The 21381-nt window shown below is 29.9% G+C and overlaps 4 protein-coding genes across 4 annotated transcripts; 2 read left to right on the top strand and 2 right to left on the bottom strand.

Annotated features, from left to right (window-relative positions):
- Window positions 1-36: 36 nt before the first annotated feature.
- Window positions 37-1499, bottom strand: Dph5 (diphthine methyl ester synthase). Its single transcript, XM_035888104.2, has 4 exons — window positions 1161-1499; window positions 868-1044; window positions 471-795; window positions 37-366 (listed from the first exon to the last, which is right to left on the bottom strand). Exons 1-4 carry the CDS (start codon window positions 1293-1295, stop codon window positions 164-166), a joined length of 840 nt encoding a protein of 279 aa, XP_035743997.1. The 5' UTR covers window positions 1296-1499; the 3' UTR covers window positions 37-163.
- Window positions 1500-1517: 18 nt separating this feature from the next.
- Window positions 1518-2001, top strand: EMRE (Essential MCU regulator). The gene has a single exon (XM_035888106.2). The coding sequence runs from the start codon at window positions 1701-1703 to the stop codon at window positions 1971-1973; it is 273 nt and encodes a 90-aa protein (XP_035743999.1). The 5' UTR covers window positions 1518-1700; the 3' UTR covers window positions 1974-2001.
- A 509-nt stretch (window positions 2002-2510) lies between these two features.
- Window positions 2511-9609, bottom strand: fliI (FLII actin remodeling protein). Its single transcript, XM_035888102.2, has 22 exons — window positions 9522-9609; window positions 9231-9341; window positions 8741-8979; window positions 8492-8653; window positions 8198-8418; window positions 7862-8078; window positions 7543-7784; window positions 7366-7457; window positions 7198-7268; window positions 6886-7132; window positions 6574-6759; window positions 6177-6488; window positions 5911-6083; window positions 5661-5787; window positions 5464-5586; window positions 5184-5387; window positions 4979-5100; window positions 4648-4899; window positions 4427-4553; window positions 4143-4325; window positions 3947-4060; window positions 2511-3875 (listed from the first exon to the last, which is right to left on the bottom strand). Exons 1-22 carry the CDS (start codon window positions 9582-9584, stop codon window positions 3741-3743), a joined length of 3723 nt encoding a protein of 1240 aa, XP_035743995.2. The 5' UTR covers window positions 9585-9609; the 3' UTR covers window positions 2511-3740.
- An 842-nt stretch (window positions 9610-10451) lies between these two features.
- On the top strand, window positions 10452-13846 carry TTLL12 (Tubulin tyrosine ligase-like 12). The gene is made up of 2 exons (XM_035861247.2): window positions 10452-10625; window positions 10790-13846. Exon 2 carries the CDS (start codon window positions 10791-10793, stop codon window positions 12654-12656), a length of 1866 nt encoding a protein of 621 aa, XP_035717140.1. The 5' UTR covers window positions 10452-10625; window position 10790; the 3' UTR covers window positions 12657-13846.
- Window positions 13847-21381: the final 7535 nt, after the last annotated feature.

The raw sequence follows: 21381 nt of genomic DNA, 5'->3' as shown, positions 1-21381 counted from the left end.
AAGTTTTTTTTTTTAAGTATAAATAAGTAATCTTGTAGTAAATCTTATAGCCGACGTTCGATAAAATTTTTTTTTTATAATTAAATATTTACAATAAATATAATAAAAAATATATACGTCAATCAATTTTTCATGTACTTTTAATACGATAATGAGCCACTGATTAGTCAAGTTGTGTTTTATCAATAACATATTGCCTTAAGAAACTAGTTTCAAGAGGATGTAATTTCTCAGCTGGTATGATTAAAGAATGAAGAGGTTCTCCAAGATCAATTCCTTTCATTTCTTGCAATGAACAGGCAACTATATTCTGATCGTCAGATCCTATTCTAGCTAATCCCACCACTAGACTATCTTCTGTAAAACCTGTAACATATATTCATGATATATATATTGTAGGTCATGATATAAAATATTAGAATATTTAAATAATAACAATATAAATAATATTTGCAATAATATCTACAAACCTAAGCATTGATCGCTATCTTTTTTCTTTTTTTCTAATATGGAGATTAATTGATTGGATGCCTCAGCAACGGTCATATATTTTGGTGGCATATAAATTTTTTTCTTGCTTAAAATGCTTTCCAATGTAGGCTCTTTTACTTTGATATCCAGTAGGCACAAAGTATGTAAACCTCTTTGTCTGTTAGAAGCAATTTTATCATAGAAACTATCAGGTTGCCACATTTCTGTCCAATATGGAATAGATACAGTTTCTCCAAAAGAATACAATTGTAAACCACAACAACCTATAGCAGTTAAGATCGATGCATTATGGATTATTGTTACCTAAAATTGATTGTTTCAATTATTATATATCTTTCTTATTATAAGTATCTTAAAAAGCAAAAGTTTATATACCTTAGCACCTTTCTCTTGTGCTCGTAATACTAAATCTGTATGCGTGGTTGCACCGAATGGATCTCCAACAACTAAAAATGCGATGTCTTCGTCCTTTACATTTGATAGTATTAAATCTGCATTACTTTCTACTAAGTCACGGTCTGCGATGATCAAAGAACAACCATAAAAATCTTCCTATTAAATTTAAGTAAGATAATAATTTTTCATCATCAATCATTTTTATAACATGATATAATGTCTAGTGCCTTTATATTTATTTGTCAATTTTATGTTAGTATTATTATACATACCAAGGTTTTTTGACCTACAGAAAGAATTGATGTATAAGATTCCAAATACACGCGATTACATTTTCTTATTATTTCAAGACCCTTAACAGTAATATCTTTTGCGTCACCAAGTCCTAAACCGATCATGTACAACATCGTTAGTTATTTATTTCTTATTAATTAAATTTTTTATTTCTTCAAATATAAAATCATGTGCTTTGTTCACATTTTATTTTATGTATATTATTTTAAAGAAATATAAAGAAACGAGATAGGATACCATTGCGCCATCTGTTGGTGCAAATACAAAATTAAAATCGTAGGTGGCTTGTAAAATTAAAGTCTGTGTATCTATTTAACGATATCAGCCATATATAAGCCATAACTTTACGAATTTTCAGTGGTCGTTTCAACTATTATATGTTTTATTTCTATTGCATCCATTATCAAGTATTTATACTGATTGATCGAAATATTTAAAATTAATTTAATTTATATTTTAACGGTAAAGTCTTCTTATAAGTCTTCTTATTCTTCTTATCTGCAATTACTCTAATCGAAATGATTTTACAACGATTAACCTCTGGATTGACGAAAGTGCATATTTTGAACGGAATTATGGGTGAAAATAAAATAAAAGTACGTTCGAAAATCACTACACCATCAGGTGCTATTCTTCCTGAACCGAAACGAACCCCATTCGGTTTCGTACGAGTAATTTGTGGAGTGGTATTAGGCTTGCTTGTAGGTGCTACTATTAGTAAGAATATGGCTAATTTTTTGGAAGAAAATGATCTCTTCGTTCCGTCAGATGATGACGACGACGATGATTAAAGTAGATAATTTGATATATTAGTTGTTGGCAAGTATCTAGTCCTTATATCGCTATTATATTTAAATAGTATTATTTTTACGTATTAGTATTAATTTAGCTTTAGACTTATCTTGTAGCTTTGCAAAGTACTTTAAGTAATTTTATAAGAATATTTATAAATACTTCATTGGTTTTTAATAGTTATATGACTTTTACATATAACATTTCATTGTCATAATAGATATAGTAAATTATTTCAATTTTTAGAAGGTTATATATTATAGCAATTATATAAATGTTAATGATAACATAGTAATATTAATTGTGGTATTTTGTTGCAGAAAATAATCTCAAGAGAATTCAAAAAATGATATAATATTGCGTTGATAAAAAAAAAGTATTTGCTTTGTCTTGATATAAAACAATATTTATGATTTAAATTAATGAAGTCATAGTTATATTCTGTAATTTAATACAAATATTTATTTATACAAATAATAAAGGTTAGTATAATACAACTTGTACAAAATGCATATACATACATATACATATATATATATATAATTTTTTCTGTACGCTTGTAAATAAATTAACACATTAAATATTCTATTGATCACATCATGTTAAAATTCACATCCATGCATTTATTGACTCATGTTAATATGCATGATGTCATATATATAATGAATATATCAAATGCCTTTTTATTTCTAGTCTTTGCTTGATATACACAAATCTATATGAAAATGCAGGAATATTTTGTGTAATATACAAGAAAATCTATAAATATTGATCACTTTGTGTATATTGTGCTTGGATGCAGAAAAGATTGATAAATCATTAAATAAGAAAATGATAAAGATTAAAAGGCTTTACTATAGTTAAATTATAATAAAGATATATCCAGTTTGTATATTTATAATTTTCTTTAGTAAAATATTACTTTCTTTGGTTATTATATATATAAAAAAGATTTCTAAAATCTACAAAGTAGAAATTATAATATTTTAAGAAATTATTGAAATGTTTAAATTAATATTTTTTGATACTCATATTTTACTACAATTTACTCTACACTTCTAAAATAAATGTATGTTATACTTTGCTGATGTGTGTTGTATTTTAAGAATAAAGACATTTTATAATAGCAATTTTGTGTAGCTCTGTAAAACCAGCTATGCAAAATAAATATACTGTTTTCAAAATAATATATGTAATGTTACTTATGTATTTTTCTTTTTTTTTCATATATGTGGAAACAAAACATATGGACAGAAAAAAACGTACTCCTTTAATTCTAAATGTTTAGTGTATATATGTATGATATGAATTATTTTGACCAATGTTAAATATATTTTTAATCACAGAATTGACTTTAAGTAGAATGCATGTGTATAAAAGGCTGATCAAGACCACTCTAATCAAAGCAAATAATTGGTATGAAAATTTTCAAGCACACAAAGTGAACTCGATTACAATATTTCATTACTTCTTACTTCTTTATACATGTAATGTTCAATATAATATTAAAATACTGTAAATTTTTTAAATAAATTCATATGTTATATAGCTTAATATAAAATGGAAAATCACATTAGAATGTACAAAAACATAAAATATAACAAGTTCACATCATCAATTCTGGCACTTACATGTTGCTGATATAATTACTAAATTCAAATGATGAATTTAGTTGCAATTATAATATAATAAATTAAGAATATAACATTGCACTCATATTTTAAGCTAAAAATAATAGCAATACCTGCCTTTCTTGTATGTAGATTTTATTGGGGAGTTCTCTTATGTTGACTCCAGCCATGAAAACATTTAGTGAATCTTCGTGACTCTTTTCCTTTAGCAGTAAGAAATAATTTACGCGGCTTATTTGGTTGTTTAACACGTAGATGTTGTATGTAAACCTGAAAGATAAAAATGAATTAATTATTTATTTAAAATTAATTAATAATCTATTTTACTTTAGATATTTTACCTGAGCTGATTTATATGCAAGCTTGATTTCTACTTCCGAACAGCGGGTCCCTAACCAGAGAAATACTTGTTCACCATTATCTAGTATCATTATATCATCATCTGCTAAATCATCCTGAAAACAATAAATGTATTAATAATTAATAATTTTAAGAATTTAAAAGTTTTTCAAATGAACATAATATATAAATATTTACTTGGCAAAAATCAGTGCATTTTTCACTGATAGTAAAATATCCTTTTTCATTAGAACACCTAAACAGTCTTGTGTAATTCATATATTCTGCATCAATGTCATATGGTTTCTTTCCACCAAGTGCAACCCAAAAAAAGTTATCTGGTTCTTCGCCTTCATTTAATACTTGCAAACTAATCCAAGGCTGTTTAAAATTATAATATTTGACTTAAATTCTTTCGATTATATACTTCAAATTAATTTAATTACTTTAAATTATATTATTTGTGAAAATTAAAAACCTACATTGTTAAACATTTCTTCAGCAATTTCTTGAATTAAACGTGCTTCATCACTATCTGATTTAGAACCAATCCATGCATAAACTATTCCAGTTTCGTCATCATTATTAAATGGTACATTTAGAATGTAACTGAAAAATAATTAAAAATTGAATTAGGAGATTATAAGAAATCAAACTTTTTGATTTTATATGAATGAAAAAATTGCAAGATTTTATTACTTACCAAAATGCAGAGTTTAATAAACTGGAATCTGCAGGTATTTGTATTAATCTAGTGCATAATGCACTACCATTACTTCGTAAATGATAAAATTCGACTTTGCTTGTACCAGGAACTTTTGGTTGTTTACGTTTACCTTGATGAATTATAAATTTCCTTTTGAAATAAGCCATGAATTTTAAATTCTCTTGTTGTTGATGTGTTCTAACTACTTCTAAATTTTCACCAAACAATGACTTAAATTTTTTTTGTAAACTGAAAATATTTTATTTTTTTTTTTAAATATATGTTATTTATACGTTTTCTTATTATACAGTAAGAAATTTATTCATACCTAAATGTAAATGTAAGCCAACCCATATTTCCGGCATCTCTACCTTGCCAAAAATATACTGTACACTGATAATCATCTTCGTATTGTTCATCACCGTCTTCATTTTCTGCTACATCTAATGGCTAAATCATAAAATATAAATATAATTTAAATTGTATATTATTTATAGTAAGTAAAATATATTTATCGTAAGAACTTCATTTACCATCCAATAACGACACAAAAAAACATAACAGTCACCACTATAAAAATGACCAAATTCTTCTTCTGGTAAACGCACAAATTTTCTTCCTTCCAATACTAGTGCTTCCATTCCTTCTAAATCATCATTCCACTCTGTCATAAGCTGTTGTGCTTCAGCAGCTGACATTGCAGGTTGTCGTGGCATGAAAAGAGCAGCTAAGTCTGCCTGTGTATTTCAAAATAATTTCATACTTCTATACTTTATGAAATATTTATAAAAATATGTTAAAATTAGTATTTACTTTTGTTTCTTGTTGTTTAGCCCATTTGGTAAGATCAGCACCAGTTTTAGCAACTGATTCCGCAGTTCTAGTAAAATCTACTGCTATGACCTCATCCCAACCAGTAAACTTTGACTTAAAGACCTGATAAATATATAATTATCTTTTGTTTATTATCGATACAAATAAAGTAATAAAAACATCATAAACATTCATACCTGAGATTCTGTGCCTTCTTGTAACCTTGTTACCATAGCATATTCTGGTCTTTCTATCATATTAAATAGTTCTTGAGATAGTTTTACAGCAGCAGCTCTCACTAATCTAGTTGATTTTTTTCCAAACCTATATGTATTATTTAATTTAAATTAACACTTAAGATAACATTTCTTCAGATATTAGAGACTTAATATTATTTGTATTATAAAATTTTTATTATAAAATTTTAATAATATTAAATATACTTACCAAACATATACGTCGAGGTAACAATCTAAGATATAAACATTGCGATTATTTAAAAGACTGTTCATCAATTTTCCATGAGGCACTTCAACTTGTGGTAATTCCAAATATCCCATACCAAGTTGAACTTGATAAAGACGTGGTGTTACTGGTATAAAATCTGGATCCACATGTTCCTGATACAATAAGAGAAGTATTAACATATTTCCCTAATTATTATATTATAATTACTACGGATTATTACAGTATATGGGAAAAAAAAGAATTACAATTATTGTTTTAGACTCTGAAGTATCCTCTAAGCCTAAATTTAATAAGAAATCCTCCGATTCCAAATTCATAACTTCTGTTATTATTTCAGCTTTGTTTTTTCTTTCATTTTTGTTGATCTTCTCAGCCATTAATCTAGCTTTGGATTTTAAAGTACTTTTTGCTTTTTTCCCATACCACATAAATATTTTATTTCCTGTGTCCAGCACAAAAACATAACAAGGATCTAAAGATTCAAAACAAACTGGTACTGGTTCCAAATGAATAGAGGCTCCAGCTGCATGTACTCGATATAAACGTGTTACAGCAGGCTATAAAAGAATATAATGTTTATTAATAATTTTATTATGAGAGAAATTTTCGATAATATTTTCATTAATAATAATATTTACATACAGTATCTTCTACTGTATAAAAACCAGAAGAAGTACGGCCACCTTCAATATACGTTATTTCAGAATCAAAAAGTATAAGAAACTCGTCCGATTCATCTCCCTGTTCTTCCCTTATAGTACGACACTGTGCTCCAAGATAATTACGTAAATTTACAGCATGAATTGCAGCGCAGGCCCTTTTGTCCAACTATTCAAAACAAATGGAAATCAACATATAAAAATTCTTTTAAAAACACACTACTGTAATTAAAATAAGATTCTTAATAATTTTAGGATATTGAAATTTTATAAATCAAATATTATATTTATATACCGTTGCTTTTTCTCCTATCCAGAAATATATTGCCCAATTTAATGATCCGCTTTCATCAATACTCGTTTTTAATACAATGTAGCAATCGCCTTCATAGAATTTGCCATGCGCCACTTCTTCTATTTCATTAGGTAAAAAATTTTCAATTTCCCATATTGATAAACCTGGTATTTGTCCTGCATCTTCATCAAAAAATTCTGAATAATCCAGAGGTGGCTTTTCAAGAGTTTCATCCCATCTCTTAGGTCTAAAAATACAATTTTAATAACATTTTATTAATTTTTTTTAAGACTAATGTAATTAGTTACTCACTTTAATGACTCAGCTTTAGTATCATTACATTCTTTATCTTTGTTTTTTTCTTTTGCAATGTCTTTCATACCCTGCAAGGTAAATTATAAATATATTTTTGAAAAAAATTAAGATGTAATTAACAACATATGTGTGTGCGTGTGAGCATTTTATTATATTATATTGTACCTTTAGTATTTTAGCTTGATCTTGATCAGCCTCTTCTTGGTCACGTCTTCTTCTTAATCTCATTTTACGAGCGATTGGGTCTTTACTGCTATCTGTATCATCAAATCAATTAGCAAAATAATCGAATATTTTTTAAATAATATACATATATATATTAAAGAGAAAAATACTACATACTAGCTGTTTGTACCGGTACAGGTACATTGGCACCAGCAAGTCTTAATTGATGTTGTAAAGAAAAATCAATATTATAAAATTCAATGCCTGATCCTCTTTGTACCTCTGTTGGTTTTGGTGGCATTACTAAATTTGGATTATCTCTTAAATCCAGTTGTTCCAAATCAGTAAGAAGATGAATTGCATCTGGTACAGTAATTAATCGATTTGATGTTAATATTAGCTTCTTTAAGGAGCCACATCTACAAGAATGATGTAATATTATTTTCCTTCTTTACAATAACATATTATTTGTACAATTACTTATATCGTTATGTACCTGCACAATCCTTCGGGTATCATTTCCAAATGATTATTAGCAGCAGAAAATACCTGGAGAGATGATAGTTTACCAATTCCAGAAGGAATTCCTTCAAAGTCTATTTCATTATCATTTAGATATAATCTTCTTAAAGTAGAAACTTTGCAAATGGAAGCAGGTATGGCAGTTAGCTTATTTCTACATATATTTAATATTTCCAATTTCGTCCATAATTCTGTAAATAAAAATAATTATATCTACAACTACAAAATATATAAATTATTATAATATATATATCATACAATATTCAATTAAAATAAATAATTAATATGAAATCCATATACATAAACATACCAATAGCTGTTGATAATTCTGATATTTGATTATCATTCAAGTTTAATCTACGTAAATTTGAAAGTGAATATAAGGCATCAGGCACTCGCGGCAAACTATTTTGCGATAAATCTAACTCTTGTAAATTCGTAAGAGTTTCAAGACTTGATGGAATATTATTTAATGTGCGTTGAGTATCACGCATTTGTAATGTAGTTAAATTCATTAACGATGGTAGTTGCCTAAATTAAACAAAGAATTTATTTTATATATATCATTGAAAACTATGATATTCAATTGAAAAATCTTACATACCTTAACTGAAAATGGCCTAAAGGATTATGATTTAGATTTAGTGTCTGTAAATTCGTCAAACGTCGGGTTTGTGGTGGTAATGTCTCTAATTGATTGTTACTGAGATCCAAAAATAATAGGTCTGTTAAGTGAATAAAAAGCGTATTCGGAATTGTTTCAATACTACAAATAGAAAATTGAACATTAAGCAAAGTTGATGTATAAGTTTCATACATTATTGTAATACTTTAAGTAATATTAAAACCATACTGATTATAACTCAGATTTAGATTGAGTAAAGACCGTGCTCTTTCTAGCCCTTCAGGTACTTCTTTTAAATTATTATGGCTTAGATCTAATGTTGTCAGTTCCTCTAGATGAAATAATTCTGCTGGTATACCACTTGACTTGATATTATTATGTCGAATATTTAATGTTCTAAGACATCCCAATTCTGTTAATTCTCCATATAAACGTTCCAGTTTATTTTTAACAAGTGAAAGATGTTCCTATATTCAAAAATATCATAAATATAAATATTATCACAATTATTTAAATAATTATAATTTAATCATTATTATTATTATTTTTGATTTATAATCCAATACAACAGATTTTGGTAGTTAAAGATAGTCTTCTAATATTTCAAACATATTTAAGGAATTATGTTTGTTAAGACAAAAGAAAATAATAGTGGATTCAAACACATTATGTTTTTATTTTCATTATCAAAATTTATTCTTAAATAAAAATCATTTACCAGTTTTAGTAATTTACCCATTTCTTCAGGAATTTCTGTTAAATTTGTCTTATCTAATTTTAACCATTGTATTCCTGTCATCAGACGAACTGATTCAGGAAATCTACCATCCTGAAAAAAAAAAAATAATTATTTTAATATAACATAGATGAAACTAAAATCATACATTTATTAAATGATATTTATATACTTCTCATATACTTTTTTATATCTTTTGTATAGAAAATTATTATTTTTATTTTTTTTTATATCTAATTCTGAAGATATTAAAATCTAAATATATTTACTTACTCCAAAATCATTACAGCTAAAATCTACTCCCCGAACAAAAGGTAAAACTCCTGTATTTGCCATGGTTTTCAGAATACTATTCTTTTTGCTATATATACATATATATATATACATATATATATACATATATATAGCAAAAATATATTATCTAAACTATTAGTATGTAATAATGCTGCATGTCACTGGAAACCACTTTATTATCGTATTACACTGAGGTTATATTCGGTAGAATTTACGGATAGAATTAATGACATTTAATTATTTCTGAAGTATTGAATAAAACAGCTAATATATGAAAATTCATATATAAATGTTTATATTATTTTGCTTGACATATACTTCAACAAGTATACTTAATTAAAATAATAAGCATAGATTAAACCTAGGTTATAAACGGACCACTAATTGCAGATTTACACCGGACACAATAAAATAAAATAAGCGTATATATACATATGTCCTAGATGATATATAAGGGTATGAACTAATATAGATGACTATGAACAGTGATGAACAGCACAATGATCACGTAATAGTGAACTTTTTAAAGTCATGTTTACAAGTATCGTTTTTATTGTTGCGCATCTTTTAGGGGATATTTGCTATATGTAAAAATTTCCCTAACCGTGAATATAACTGTTCTATTGAGATTTATTTGAGGATTATATCAAAAGATTAGCTACTCATTAAGAGATCGTACTTTAGGAGATAAAACAACAATTTTACATACCAAATTTGTATATACCATTGTATTTGTAATTTGAACACTTCAGAGAAAGGCGCGATTGTGCGACATCTAGCGATTCATTGGCCAAACTGACTGATAGTCACATTATTTAATTTGTTCTAGGGAAAATATTTCTCGTCATGTTTTTAGTTATATAAAGGATGTCTCAATTTTGTGATGATCGTCTGTCTTTCTTATTTTATTCCTTGTCTGATTTTATAGAAAAATATATGGTTTAAAATCTATTCAGTAGGTTGATAGATACCATATTGATTTGAAGTTGTAGTGGTTAGGTGAATAGAAAGCGATGCCGATTTAAACTTCTTTTCAGATTCTTCAATAATAATTTTGATAATATCAACATATGAAACACATAAGTAATACATAGTTCTCAAGCTAATATGATTTATCTTGAAATTTTCTTCTTATTCTCTATAATTTAAGTTTGATAATCTTGCAATTTTATCTTTTTAATATCTTAAGCAAAAGTATAGTTTATTATTTATAATACTGTTTTTTTTCTTTTTTTTTCTTTTTATAGAATGGATGGCATTGGGTTATATCATACATTTTTACAAACACACCAACCGCAACTTAAGTCTTCCGGAATACCAAAAATATTTTGGGAAGCTGTATTTAACAAATTAAAAAATCAAGATTTCGATGCTGGTCTTGTATTTCAATTAGCAAGAATTGATTATGAAGATAATGAAAGAGAGCCGATGGATCCTATTTGGAAATTATTTGTTTCTGCAGAAAATGGTATCTCTGTGAGAGATCCAAATAATATATATTTGGTGGATCATGCGTGGACTTATGATACTCTTCATGCGAGACAAAATTTAACGAATGTACCAGGTCTTTTAGACCGAATGTGCTCTCTTATGGGATATGATATTGAGAATGAGGAGAATGAAAAGATTGAATTTGTATTGAAGGAAATGTGGAGGTATAATCAGTCATTTTCTCTCAATAGTGGCTCTGTAGAAGATAGAATGCCTATCTGGTATATAATGGATGAACTCGGATCTGCTATAAACCATAGCGATGATCCTAACTTTAGAACTGTACCATTTCTTTATTTACCAGAAGGCGTAACATATACACTTTTATTTCCTGTAAAGAATGTGAAATTCGAGGAAGAAGTTACCAGAGATTTTGTGGAAGGTCAAACTAATGATTTAAAGAAAAGACAAGCATTACTATTACCATGGGTAGATAATTCTTTCATCAATAAAAGTTTTGTCCAAGAGAAACCAAACGAAGACTATTTTTTGGCTGGTCATATATTAGAAGATTTGCCAGAAAAAATAAATGTAGAAACTATTGTACGAAGACCAAATGAAAAACTGAAAGTTTATTCTCAATATAATTATGTAAATAATTATTTAACAGATTCTGCATTTGAAATTGTAGAAACGGAAGAAGATGCAGATATTTTATGGTACACATCTCATTTCAAAGAATACAAAGAATTAAGTATTCGCGCGCCTCATGTTTTTGTTAATCAGTTTCCTTTTGAAAATGTCTTGACAATAAAGGATCTTTTGTGTATCGTATGTAGACGTAAGGCATTAGAGAAATCTTACGATGCGGATACACTCGAAACTTATCCAATATGGTTACCAACAACATTTAATTTGAGCACGGAATTGGTACAATTTGTCGCGTATTTTGAACAACGAGAATCGAAGAATTTAGAAAACTTTTGGATCTGCAAACCATGGAATTTGGCAAGAGGATTGGATACTCATATTACAAGCAATCTTTTTCACATTTTAAGATTACCTAGTACTGGTCCGAAAATAGCACAAAGGTATATATCAAAACCTGTATTATATGATAGACCAGATGTAGGTTTAGTTAAATTCGATATACGATACGTCGTCATGTTAAAATCCGTCTCACCATTGAAAGCGTACGCCTATGCTAATTTCTTTTTGAGATTTGCTAACAAAGAATTTGCTTTAAATAATTTCGACGTATATGAGCAACACTTTACGGTAATGAATTATTCCGAAAATACACAACTTTGTCATTTGAAATGTGCTGATTTTATTCTGGAATGGGAAAAGCAGTATCCTGATTACCCTTGGACGACATTTGTTGAGCCAACAATTTTAAGCATGTTTAAAGACGTTTTTGAAGCCGCAGTTGAAGCACAACCACCGAAAGGAATCGCTCATTTTCCTCAAAGCAGGGCCGTTTACGCTGTCGATTTGATGTTGGAATGGAATAAGGACAAGATGCAACCAATTCTTTTAGAAGTTAATTTTGCACCGGATTGCAAGAGGGCTTGTGAATATTATCCAGACTTCTATAACGACATATTTAGATGTCTTTTCTTAAATGATTTTCATCCTGACGTCTTCCATGATTTATTCCCGGTATCATCGCCGGACAATTAAATATTGTTATTCATTAAACTCTAAAAACAAAGTGTATCCCAAGTGTAATCAACTTTCATAAGTATCGAAAAGCTATTAGCGACAGTAGCAAGAATATTGCTGTCGCAACCAAGGGCGTTTATTTATTTAGAATACGAGAGCCTTACATTTCGTATGCGCTAATGAGGAGAAGTAACTCTGGTTAATCTGTATATACGAGCGTTAAAGGTACATTTGCAACCTGAATTATTCGTACCTTGCATAAATTGACACTACTGTAGGAAGTCTGCCGCAACACTTAATGGAATAATAAACGAGGAAACAATTAGACCAGTTTCATGTCATAGCTCATGGTCACCATGTAACCTTGTGCTCTGGTAGCATACGGTTAGACACTGTTAATGAAGAAAGGCCTGTACATGGTACTACGTATAATATATCTCCAGTCGCTCGTCTGCTATAAAATTTGACTATCAACGAAAGTTGACCAGTTAATCTTAGCAAACATAATACGAATTTTGTTTTCTTAGAAAGAAAATAAATAACTAAGATTTAATATGAACGTACGGCAAAGTTGGATCGCATGTTTGGACAATCGAACGTGAGCTTTCAAAGTTATATCACGCTTTCGAGAAGTATTCCAGGTCGACATATTTATACCATTTTTATTGGACGATATGTTGCTTCATTTTGTATTTATTACACAGTTAAAATTTATAGGTATACCTTGTCTGTGAATACATCGTTAACCCGAGCGATTATTTTTTAAATTATTTTTTGTTTGCCCGCTTTCAGCCCGTCCGCCTGGTCTCTCTGCGCCGACTACAATCATTCCCGGTAATAACGGAATTGCACAGTGTATTTTGTTAATTATCTTCGTATCCGTTATTCGCTTGTTTGACAATGCCGCTCAACAGTGCGCGTATCCGTGAAACCATTGTTCTCATATTTTCCATAGTAAATACGAGTTTTTAAGTTTCTCTAGATTAATGTTATACACACACGTAATGTTTAAATGAATTCAATGATAACATCCTGTAATATTTTTATTTTCTTTTATTTTTAAACGCTATACAATATACCTTTAATCTATTAGCGCGTTATTGTTACGTATAAATATATAAAAATATACGAAATGTTCAGTATTAAACGAAGATATCATCAATCTGAAGATATCGATGATTTCGTGAATTATATTAGAATATTTTTCATCCTATAATCTCGCTAACAACCTATTACACGAAGTATTTGTTAATCGCGCATGACAAAGAAACATTTGTAAAAGTTTATAACAACATTTGTAATTCAGGCGTTTATAAAATGTTTATAAAAGCCTACAACAAAAGCAACTGGATAAACATTATTTATCATTCAAATACCATTCATAAAATTCTACACGTTTGCGTATATAACACCTCTTGATTTTTTTTTATATTAAATTATACATTTCTAATATTAAATTTAATATTATAAAGGTAATATACGGGTCGATATAGTTCGATATTAATTATAATTCTGGAAAATAACATGCTTCTATTCGAATTACAATAAGGTAGAAGATTCCTACATCGAAAATAAAAGAATCGACCATGAAATTAGTAGGTAGTCGTAGAGGGGTGGTTTGTAGCGAGCTGTTTAGTTCGAGGGTGCCGTTGAGTGATGCGTGTGGCTCCAGTTAGTCGGCGTTATTCCTCAGCACGTGACATACCGTGCAAGCAGCCAACCTAGCGAAAGAAAGAAAAGCAAAGAGAAGCATCGTTTTCCACGAATGCGAACCACCACCACTAACACTATCACCATCACCATCACCATCGCCATCACCACACCATCACCAACATTATACCGTTGTCGGTATTGCCAACAAGCCGTCTGGCGCGCGTGCATCGTTGCACCTGCACTTACCAACTCGTGGTGCAATTTCATCTACGCGAATTACGTATTACATTAACTCGGAGACGTTTTCATATATGTATGTATATAAATACGTATATAAATATAAAAGTACAGTCAACAGCACAAAACTTTTTCGATTCCTCGTTAAAGAATAAAATATTATCCTTTTCTTTATATTCGTAAAAAATTTTACTTTTACACTTATATTACAGTTCTTATCGTCGAAGGATTTTATTTTTGCAATAATTGTAGATATGTATACTGTGAAATATGATATTTCAATGAAATGTGTTCGTATTGTTCGATTAATAATCGATCTATATTGATCGATAAATGATCGTAGTGATGTATTAATTAAATGAATTATAATTATACGAATGCTTCCTTTTTCATTTTTGTTAATTATTTTATTGTTATAAATTATAATTATATTTCAGTTTCTACCATCAGAATTGTTTAATTCATTTATTTTAATACGATCACTGCCTTATTATTTATAATATATTTTTACGTCAGAGATTCAATACGTACATGTTACTTAACGATAATTAAACATAAATTATATCAATTTACTGTGATTTTAATTTCATTAAAAAATTCAAGAATATTAATAATATATCATTTTGTCTATTTCGTTTGGTCATTATTATGAACATACTTTTAGTGAATGACATTTTATCGTAGCAAAAAAAAAAAAGCAAAAAAGAAAAAAGAATTCCGAGGTATCGTTACGAATAATTATATAAAACAAAAAAAAAAAGAAAAAAAGAAAAAAGTATAAAGAAAAGAGAAAAAAAAGAAATGAAAGTTACAATTCTCTTTTTCTTTTTTCTCGTTAATTCGTGATCGCGTGTCGCTCGAATACGATTATGTAAATTATAAAGAAATTAGGAGGACTTGATGCCATTGACTGTACTTTTGCATATGACGTGTATATATTCTCAGTTTAAGTTCTCGTAACTTTTCTAGCGGTGTTCGTTTCTCCTCCTCATCATCGTTGTCGTCGTCGTCGTAGTAGTCGTTGTTGTCGTCGTCGTAGTCGTAGTCGTCGTCGCGGTCGGTAATCATGGCAATTAAGCAAATGAGTTCTACGTATAGGGACGTCGATAATGAGGGCGTCGTGACGCTCGAGACAAACGGAGCTATTTCGCGGGTGCGACCAACCCTCTTGGCCCTCTCACCATTTCCTCCACACCAATGCCAAGAGAATTTCTCTTTTTCTTTTTCCTTTTTCCTTTTTCCTTTTTCCATCTCTTTTCAGAGTCTCTTGACGATCATACTATCGTCGAAATCCATCACGGCGCTTAGTTACATTGATATATCAGATAACTCCCAGACAAGTCAGTTTAAATCTCGAACTATTTCATTAGTTCCTCTATTTTTAATGTCAAAGCGCCAATACATTTTCCTTTGTATCGTTTTCTCTCTCTCTCTTCCTCTCTCTTTTTCTGTTTTTCTTCGTGTAATCATAATTCAAAACGAATTAGTACCATCGTATTTATTTACGTAAATTGCTTGTAATAAAAATATAAGTAAAGACAAAAATGTGAATATTTTATTTTTATACAAAATTATAGTACGTATTTACATAGTAAATTACACATTAATTATAATACGATCTCTGATATTCATAAGTTTTTCCAGATAAATCGAGAAAATGAACAAACTTTATGGAACATTTGAGAATTTCTCACTAAATTCACATATACAAACGTGAGATAATTGCACAATAGATGTTTACGTACATAGATCACTCACTGTGAATATATATATATATATTGTACAGAAACGTGAAAATGTTTTCATTTTATTCTTTCTTTATGAAAGGTTTGTGTGGTATATGAACCGAACAGTGATATCAGTGGGATTGTAATTTCCTTTTGCCTTTGATATCTTCTGTTTATCTTCATTTCATATGAGCAACACGATCATTTAAAAAATTAACGTTATTTCTTTTTAATGCGGTAGCATTATCTATCCGCTGCCACGTATTTTATGTCTGCATTTCTCTTTTTTTCTCCTTTTATCCATCTCTCTTTCTCTCTCTCTCTCTCTCTCTCTCTCTCTCTCTCTCTCTCTCTCTCTCTCTCTTGCTTAACCTTTGTGACCAGAATAGAGGTAGAGCTCCGAGCGCATTTTTCAGTTGCGTTTAGTCCCTCTTACTCTTTCTTTCTCTCTTTTATACCGAAAAGAGAGAGAGAGAGAGAGAGAGAGAGAGAGAGAGAGAGAGAGAGAGAGAGAGAGAGAGAGAGAGAAAGCAACCAGGGGTAGTGCCGCAATTAAAATAGTAAATTGTTCTCCAGTCACGCGCGTACAAGGGAGAAAAAGGCGATCTCGCGAAATTCTACTCTGCTTTTATAGAAACGAGGTCGACTTTAATATTCCCGAGATATCGATACTTGTGTCAACAAATGAGAGAAAGAGAGAGAGAGAGAGAAAGAGAGAAAGAAAGAGAGCTATTGTTCGATATTCATAATATATTTACAAATGACGAATACATACTAAGAATCGATTATTAAATAATTATTTTATAATTTATATATTTTAATTATTTTTAATAATTTTTAAATATATAAATTATTTTATAATTTATATATTTATAATTTATAATTTATCGATGCTTTCGGGTAAAAATCCATCAGCCGTTGTTTAGTATCTCAATTTTCGCAACATCAGAAGAATTGAATATTTCATTGTTCAAAACATACAAAATAATAGAAAGGTAAAAAATAATATCTCTAAATACTAAATAATAATTATTAGACTGTGTACGTACTTTTAGTGTACTATTACAACATTCCTCTTAAATACATTTTATTGCATTTCTTTTAGGTCTTTCTTTTTTTTTTTTTATTTTTTTATAGTCGCGTAAACAAATCCCTCGTCTTTCACTTTTAGTTGGCGTTATGTTAGACGATATTTTTCTAAAGGTATTCTAAGGGCAAATTTTGTTATCAATAGTTTTTATTTAATTAAATATAATTAAAAGTAATTACGTGCAATGCGAACGTTTCGGAGATAAAGGACGACGTCATTTCTTCTTAAAAATAAAAATAAAAAAAAGAAAAAAACAAGAAAAAAAAATAAATAAAAAAGAAGTGGTAACGAAACAGTATTACTCCATATAATACTCTGTACAATTATGTACTCTGTGGTCAGTGGTTCTGTAACATATGATAAAACAGTTGAATTTCCGTTTTTCCTTAATTTTCAACTTCTCTTCTTTTTTTTTTTTGTACTTTTACAATGCACATACAAGTTTAGTTAAAGGATGGCCCACCAAGTCAACGATAGTATCCATATGTGTGCACCTATAATTAGAAGACCGAGCTCGAGTAAACGTGCGAATTTCATACGGTGCTGTAATAAATACTGCTGTATTATGTTTTCGAGAGAGAGAAAGAGAGAGAGAGAGATATAGAGAGAGAGAGAGAGAGAGAGATATAGAGAGAGAGAGAGAGAGAGAGAGATATAGAGAGAGAGAGAGAGAGAGAGAGAAAAGATGAGATAGACGGATGTCGGTTACAAATGCACGAGTAAGTTCGTGCCATTTGTATTAAAATGAACTAAGAAGAGGGAATTTGAATGACGAAAGCTATTTCGGTTGAGTGATTAAATAATGTTGAAGAGTTAGCATACAATTTTTCGTGATTAAAATTTTCGTATTTCGATTAAAATTAGTACATTAGTATAAAGTTAAATATATTAAGTTAAATATATATTTATATATAATATATATATATATATATATATTATATATAAAATAAATTCGTGGAAGGCTTTGATGATTCTTTATTAATATTTTACATTCATCGTTATATTTATTTAATATCATGCTATCCGCAAAATTATTCGCGTGAAAGAAAATAAAATGAAAAAGCGACCGCAGAAATCATGTTAATAACAAGACATATACAATTTGATTTGAATTAATTATTTAATGAAAGGAGAACTGTGCGTTGAACGTTCAAGGTATATAAATATTTCGTGTGATAGAGGAAGAAACGTTGAAAAAAAAATTGCAATTAGCGTTGATGGAAGTTCAGTGTAGAAAACAGCTGAGCTTGTGGAACTTCATCCGACGTGCATTATTGCACCTGAGGATGTCAGTATCTTCTTCTCTTCTATTATTCGACCTCCTTTTCTCTCTCTCTCTTTCTCTTTTTTCTCTCTCTTTCTCTTTCTTTCTCTTTTTTTCTCTCTCTTTCTCTTTCTTTCTCTCTCTCTCTCTCTCTCTCTCTCTTTCTCTTTTTCTTTCTCTCTCTCTCTATTTTTTTCTTATTTTCTTTTCCTTTCATATACTACTATGAGTCGCATATATCCACGTGACTTCTCTCTTCTTAGGCTAGACTCCTGCGGAGAACAGGCTTCATTACGTCGCCATAAATCACACGAGGTACGCACCTTATAACCTCGGCACATCGTGCGGCTACTGTACCTCTTGCTATTATTAATTACTGTTACTATAAGGTGCTAATAAAAAGTATAAAGAGGAGAGCTATATATATATATATATATATATATTTATGTGTATATATATATTTATATATATTATTTATATTTATTTTTATATTGACTTTTATACATACGCAGATAGATAAAATATATTAAATAAAAGAAGAAATTAAATAAAAGAAGAAAATGCAGATGAAAGTAATCAAATTTTCTTTTTATTTTTTTATTTTTTTTTCTAACGAGCAATTCTCTTTTCGTGAATCAAATTTTATTTATAATATAACAATAAATAAACTTTTTACGATATATCGATCGCTTTTATTATTATCTCAGTAAAGGGTGAGATTATCTCTTTTTTCTTCGTTAAAGTACGTTGTAGACACGTGACACAGGAGATCATCGATGATGGCGGTCGCGAAGATCATAAACGCGCTGTTACTTCATCGTTTTAACAAAGGATTTGCATCGGTTAACGCCTCATCGTTGGGAAACCATAGAGCCAGCCGGCCGATATCCCACGATCGAAATATCATTATTTCCATTTTACACCCTCGAAAACTCGATAATGCTTTCCCGTAATTGACTCGGCTCAATGAATGACCGCGGCATGGGATACTTTCGTCATTGTGGTTAATGACAGGATTAAAACAGTGCTCGACCGATCTCGGCTGCATTTAATTATTACTGCCAATCCCCTCCTTCTTGCCATTTTGCGTTCTCTTTTATCATTGCTTGAATATGTCGGCTAGAATATGTATTCAAAGTATAACTAGTTTATACACCGTTCAGTTTATTCAAATTTCATATTTGTAGATAATGATTAAGTTGTTATAAGTGATTTAAAATAAAAAATAAATAAATAAAACAGGTGAATTTAAAACAAGTGAAGAGTAACAACGATAATGTATTTTATTCAATTTTCTTATTTCATTCGCGCCGCGAAAATAATGGTAGATATTTAACAATGAAAAGAAAAGAATGAAATTAAGATGTAATATCATTTTAACGAACGATACAACGATTCTCTTCTTCCTTTTTAGATTACTTCTAACGATGTAACATTGAAATGGCTGGTATTGTCAAGATTGTTCCGTAAAAAAGAAAAAAATAAATAAAATTACATGGTCTTTTACTTTAATCATTTCTTCTTTTTTTCAAGAATCATAATAACGTGACAATCGCTAAGATTCCATTTATTGTTAGAAGCGTGAAGAGACTGGCCATTTTTGTGTCGAAGTGAACAAAGCAAGCGTGTTTACGCTGTTTTTCTTTCTCTTTTTCCTTGGACTACTTATTCCGAGGAAGAAAGTTTCTTTCAAGTAGTTATAATCGTGCTAGAAGGTAAAGCTTCGTTACCAGGATGTTATACACGCGATCCTTGGAAGGCGAAGTTGGCATTAGAGACGCAACGACATAGAGGCAGTAACTATTACCTTGTCCTTTCTCCACGAGCGCCACTAACACTTTTCCTAGCAGCTCTTGTTGAGTCTCATCGTCGCATTTGTTGCTAGCAGGTAGATTATACATGCATGGAAAGGTGCAGCTGCACCAAGAGAACCTTCCTTTTCACTTTGCTCTTTCTCGCGCTATAGAAAAAGAGAGAGAAAGAGAGGGAGGGAGAGGGAGAGGGAGAGAGAGAGAGAAAGAGGAAGACAGGGAAGGAGAGACAGAGGGTAGAAAAAGAAAGAGAGCTAGCGAGTAATGTATGGAGAAGAGTACGTGGACCGTCCATTGCGCAATTAGTGTAGTCGGTGGTTTTTTTTTATTCTCATTCTCGTTTCCACTTGCAGCGGTGTGCCTGATGTTGAACGTCCAGGACGAATACTAGGATGCTAGAGAGAGTATACTTAGTGCTAGAAAGAGAGGAAGAAAAAGGAATAGGTCGTTCGCACGACCCTACTCGAATGTCCGTCGTAATCTTCTGAGTTCAAAAGGTAACGAAGGAGTACAAAACAAAAAGATCTAGGGCAGTGTGCATTTTTCAAAATGTAAAAGGCTCGCACGCGGAAAATTGTCCCACCACGGCTAGATTGAAGAAAAGGTAGTGGCGAATGTAAAGAAGAAAGGCCAGACAAAAAGAAAGAGAGAAGCATGGTTGTAGAAGAGAGTTTCCGGTTAGTCAAGGTACTTGCATCCGGTCGGCAAGCTGGGCTTTCCTTTCTTTACCTCGCTGAATCGTGACCTCTTAATTTCGGCCAAGTCGCGACATTTTTCTCTTCCAATGCCACCTAGCTCATTCTTCTTTCTTTCTTTCTCGTTAACTTACCACGATCTTTTCCTTATTTCTCTCTGCCTTTCCCTTGTTTCTTTCGTTCGCTCTTTTTATTCTCTCGTTAACGATAAAACGTAAATTCGAGTTTCTCTAGCCAAGATTTAGTTTTATCTTTCGTATCTTCTT

This window comes from Vespa mandarinia, chromosome 2, assembly GCF_050613455.1.
Source record: "Vespa mandarinia isolate Hongniang chromosome 2, ASM5061345v1, whole genome shotgun sequence".
Classification (NCBI taxonomy): Eukaryota; Metazoa; Arthropoda; class Insecta; order Hymenoptera; family Vespidae; genus Vespa; species Vespa mandarinia.
The sequence above is the reverse complement of the archived record's forward strand: the minus strand, read 5'-3'. Positions and strand labels throughout refer to the sequence as shown.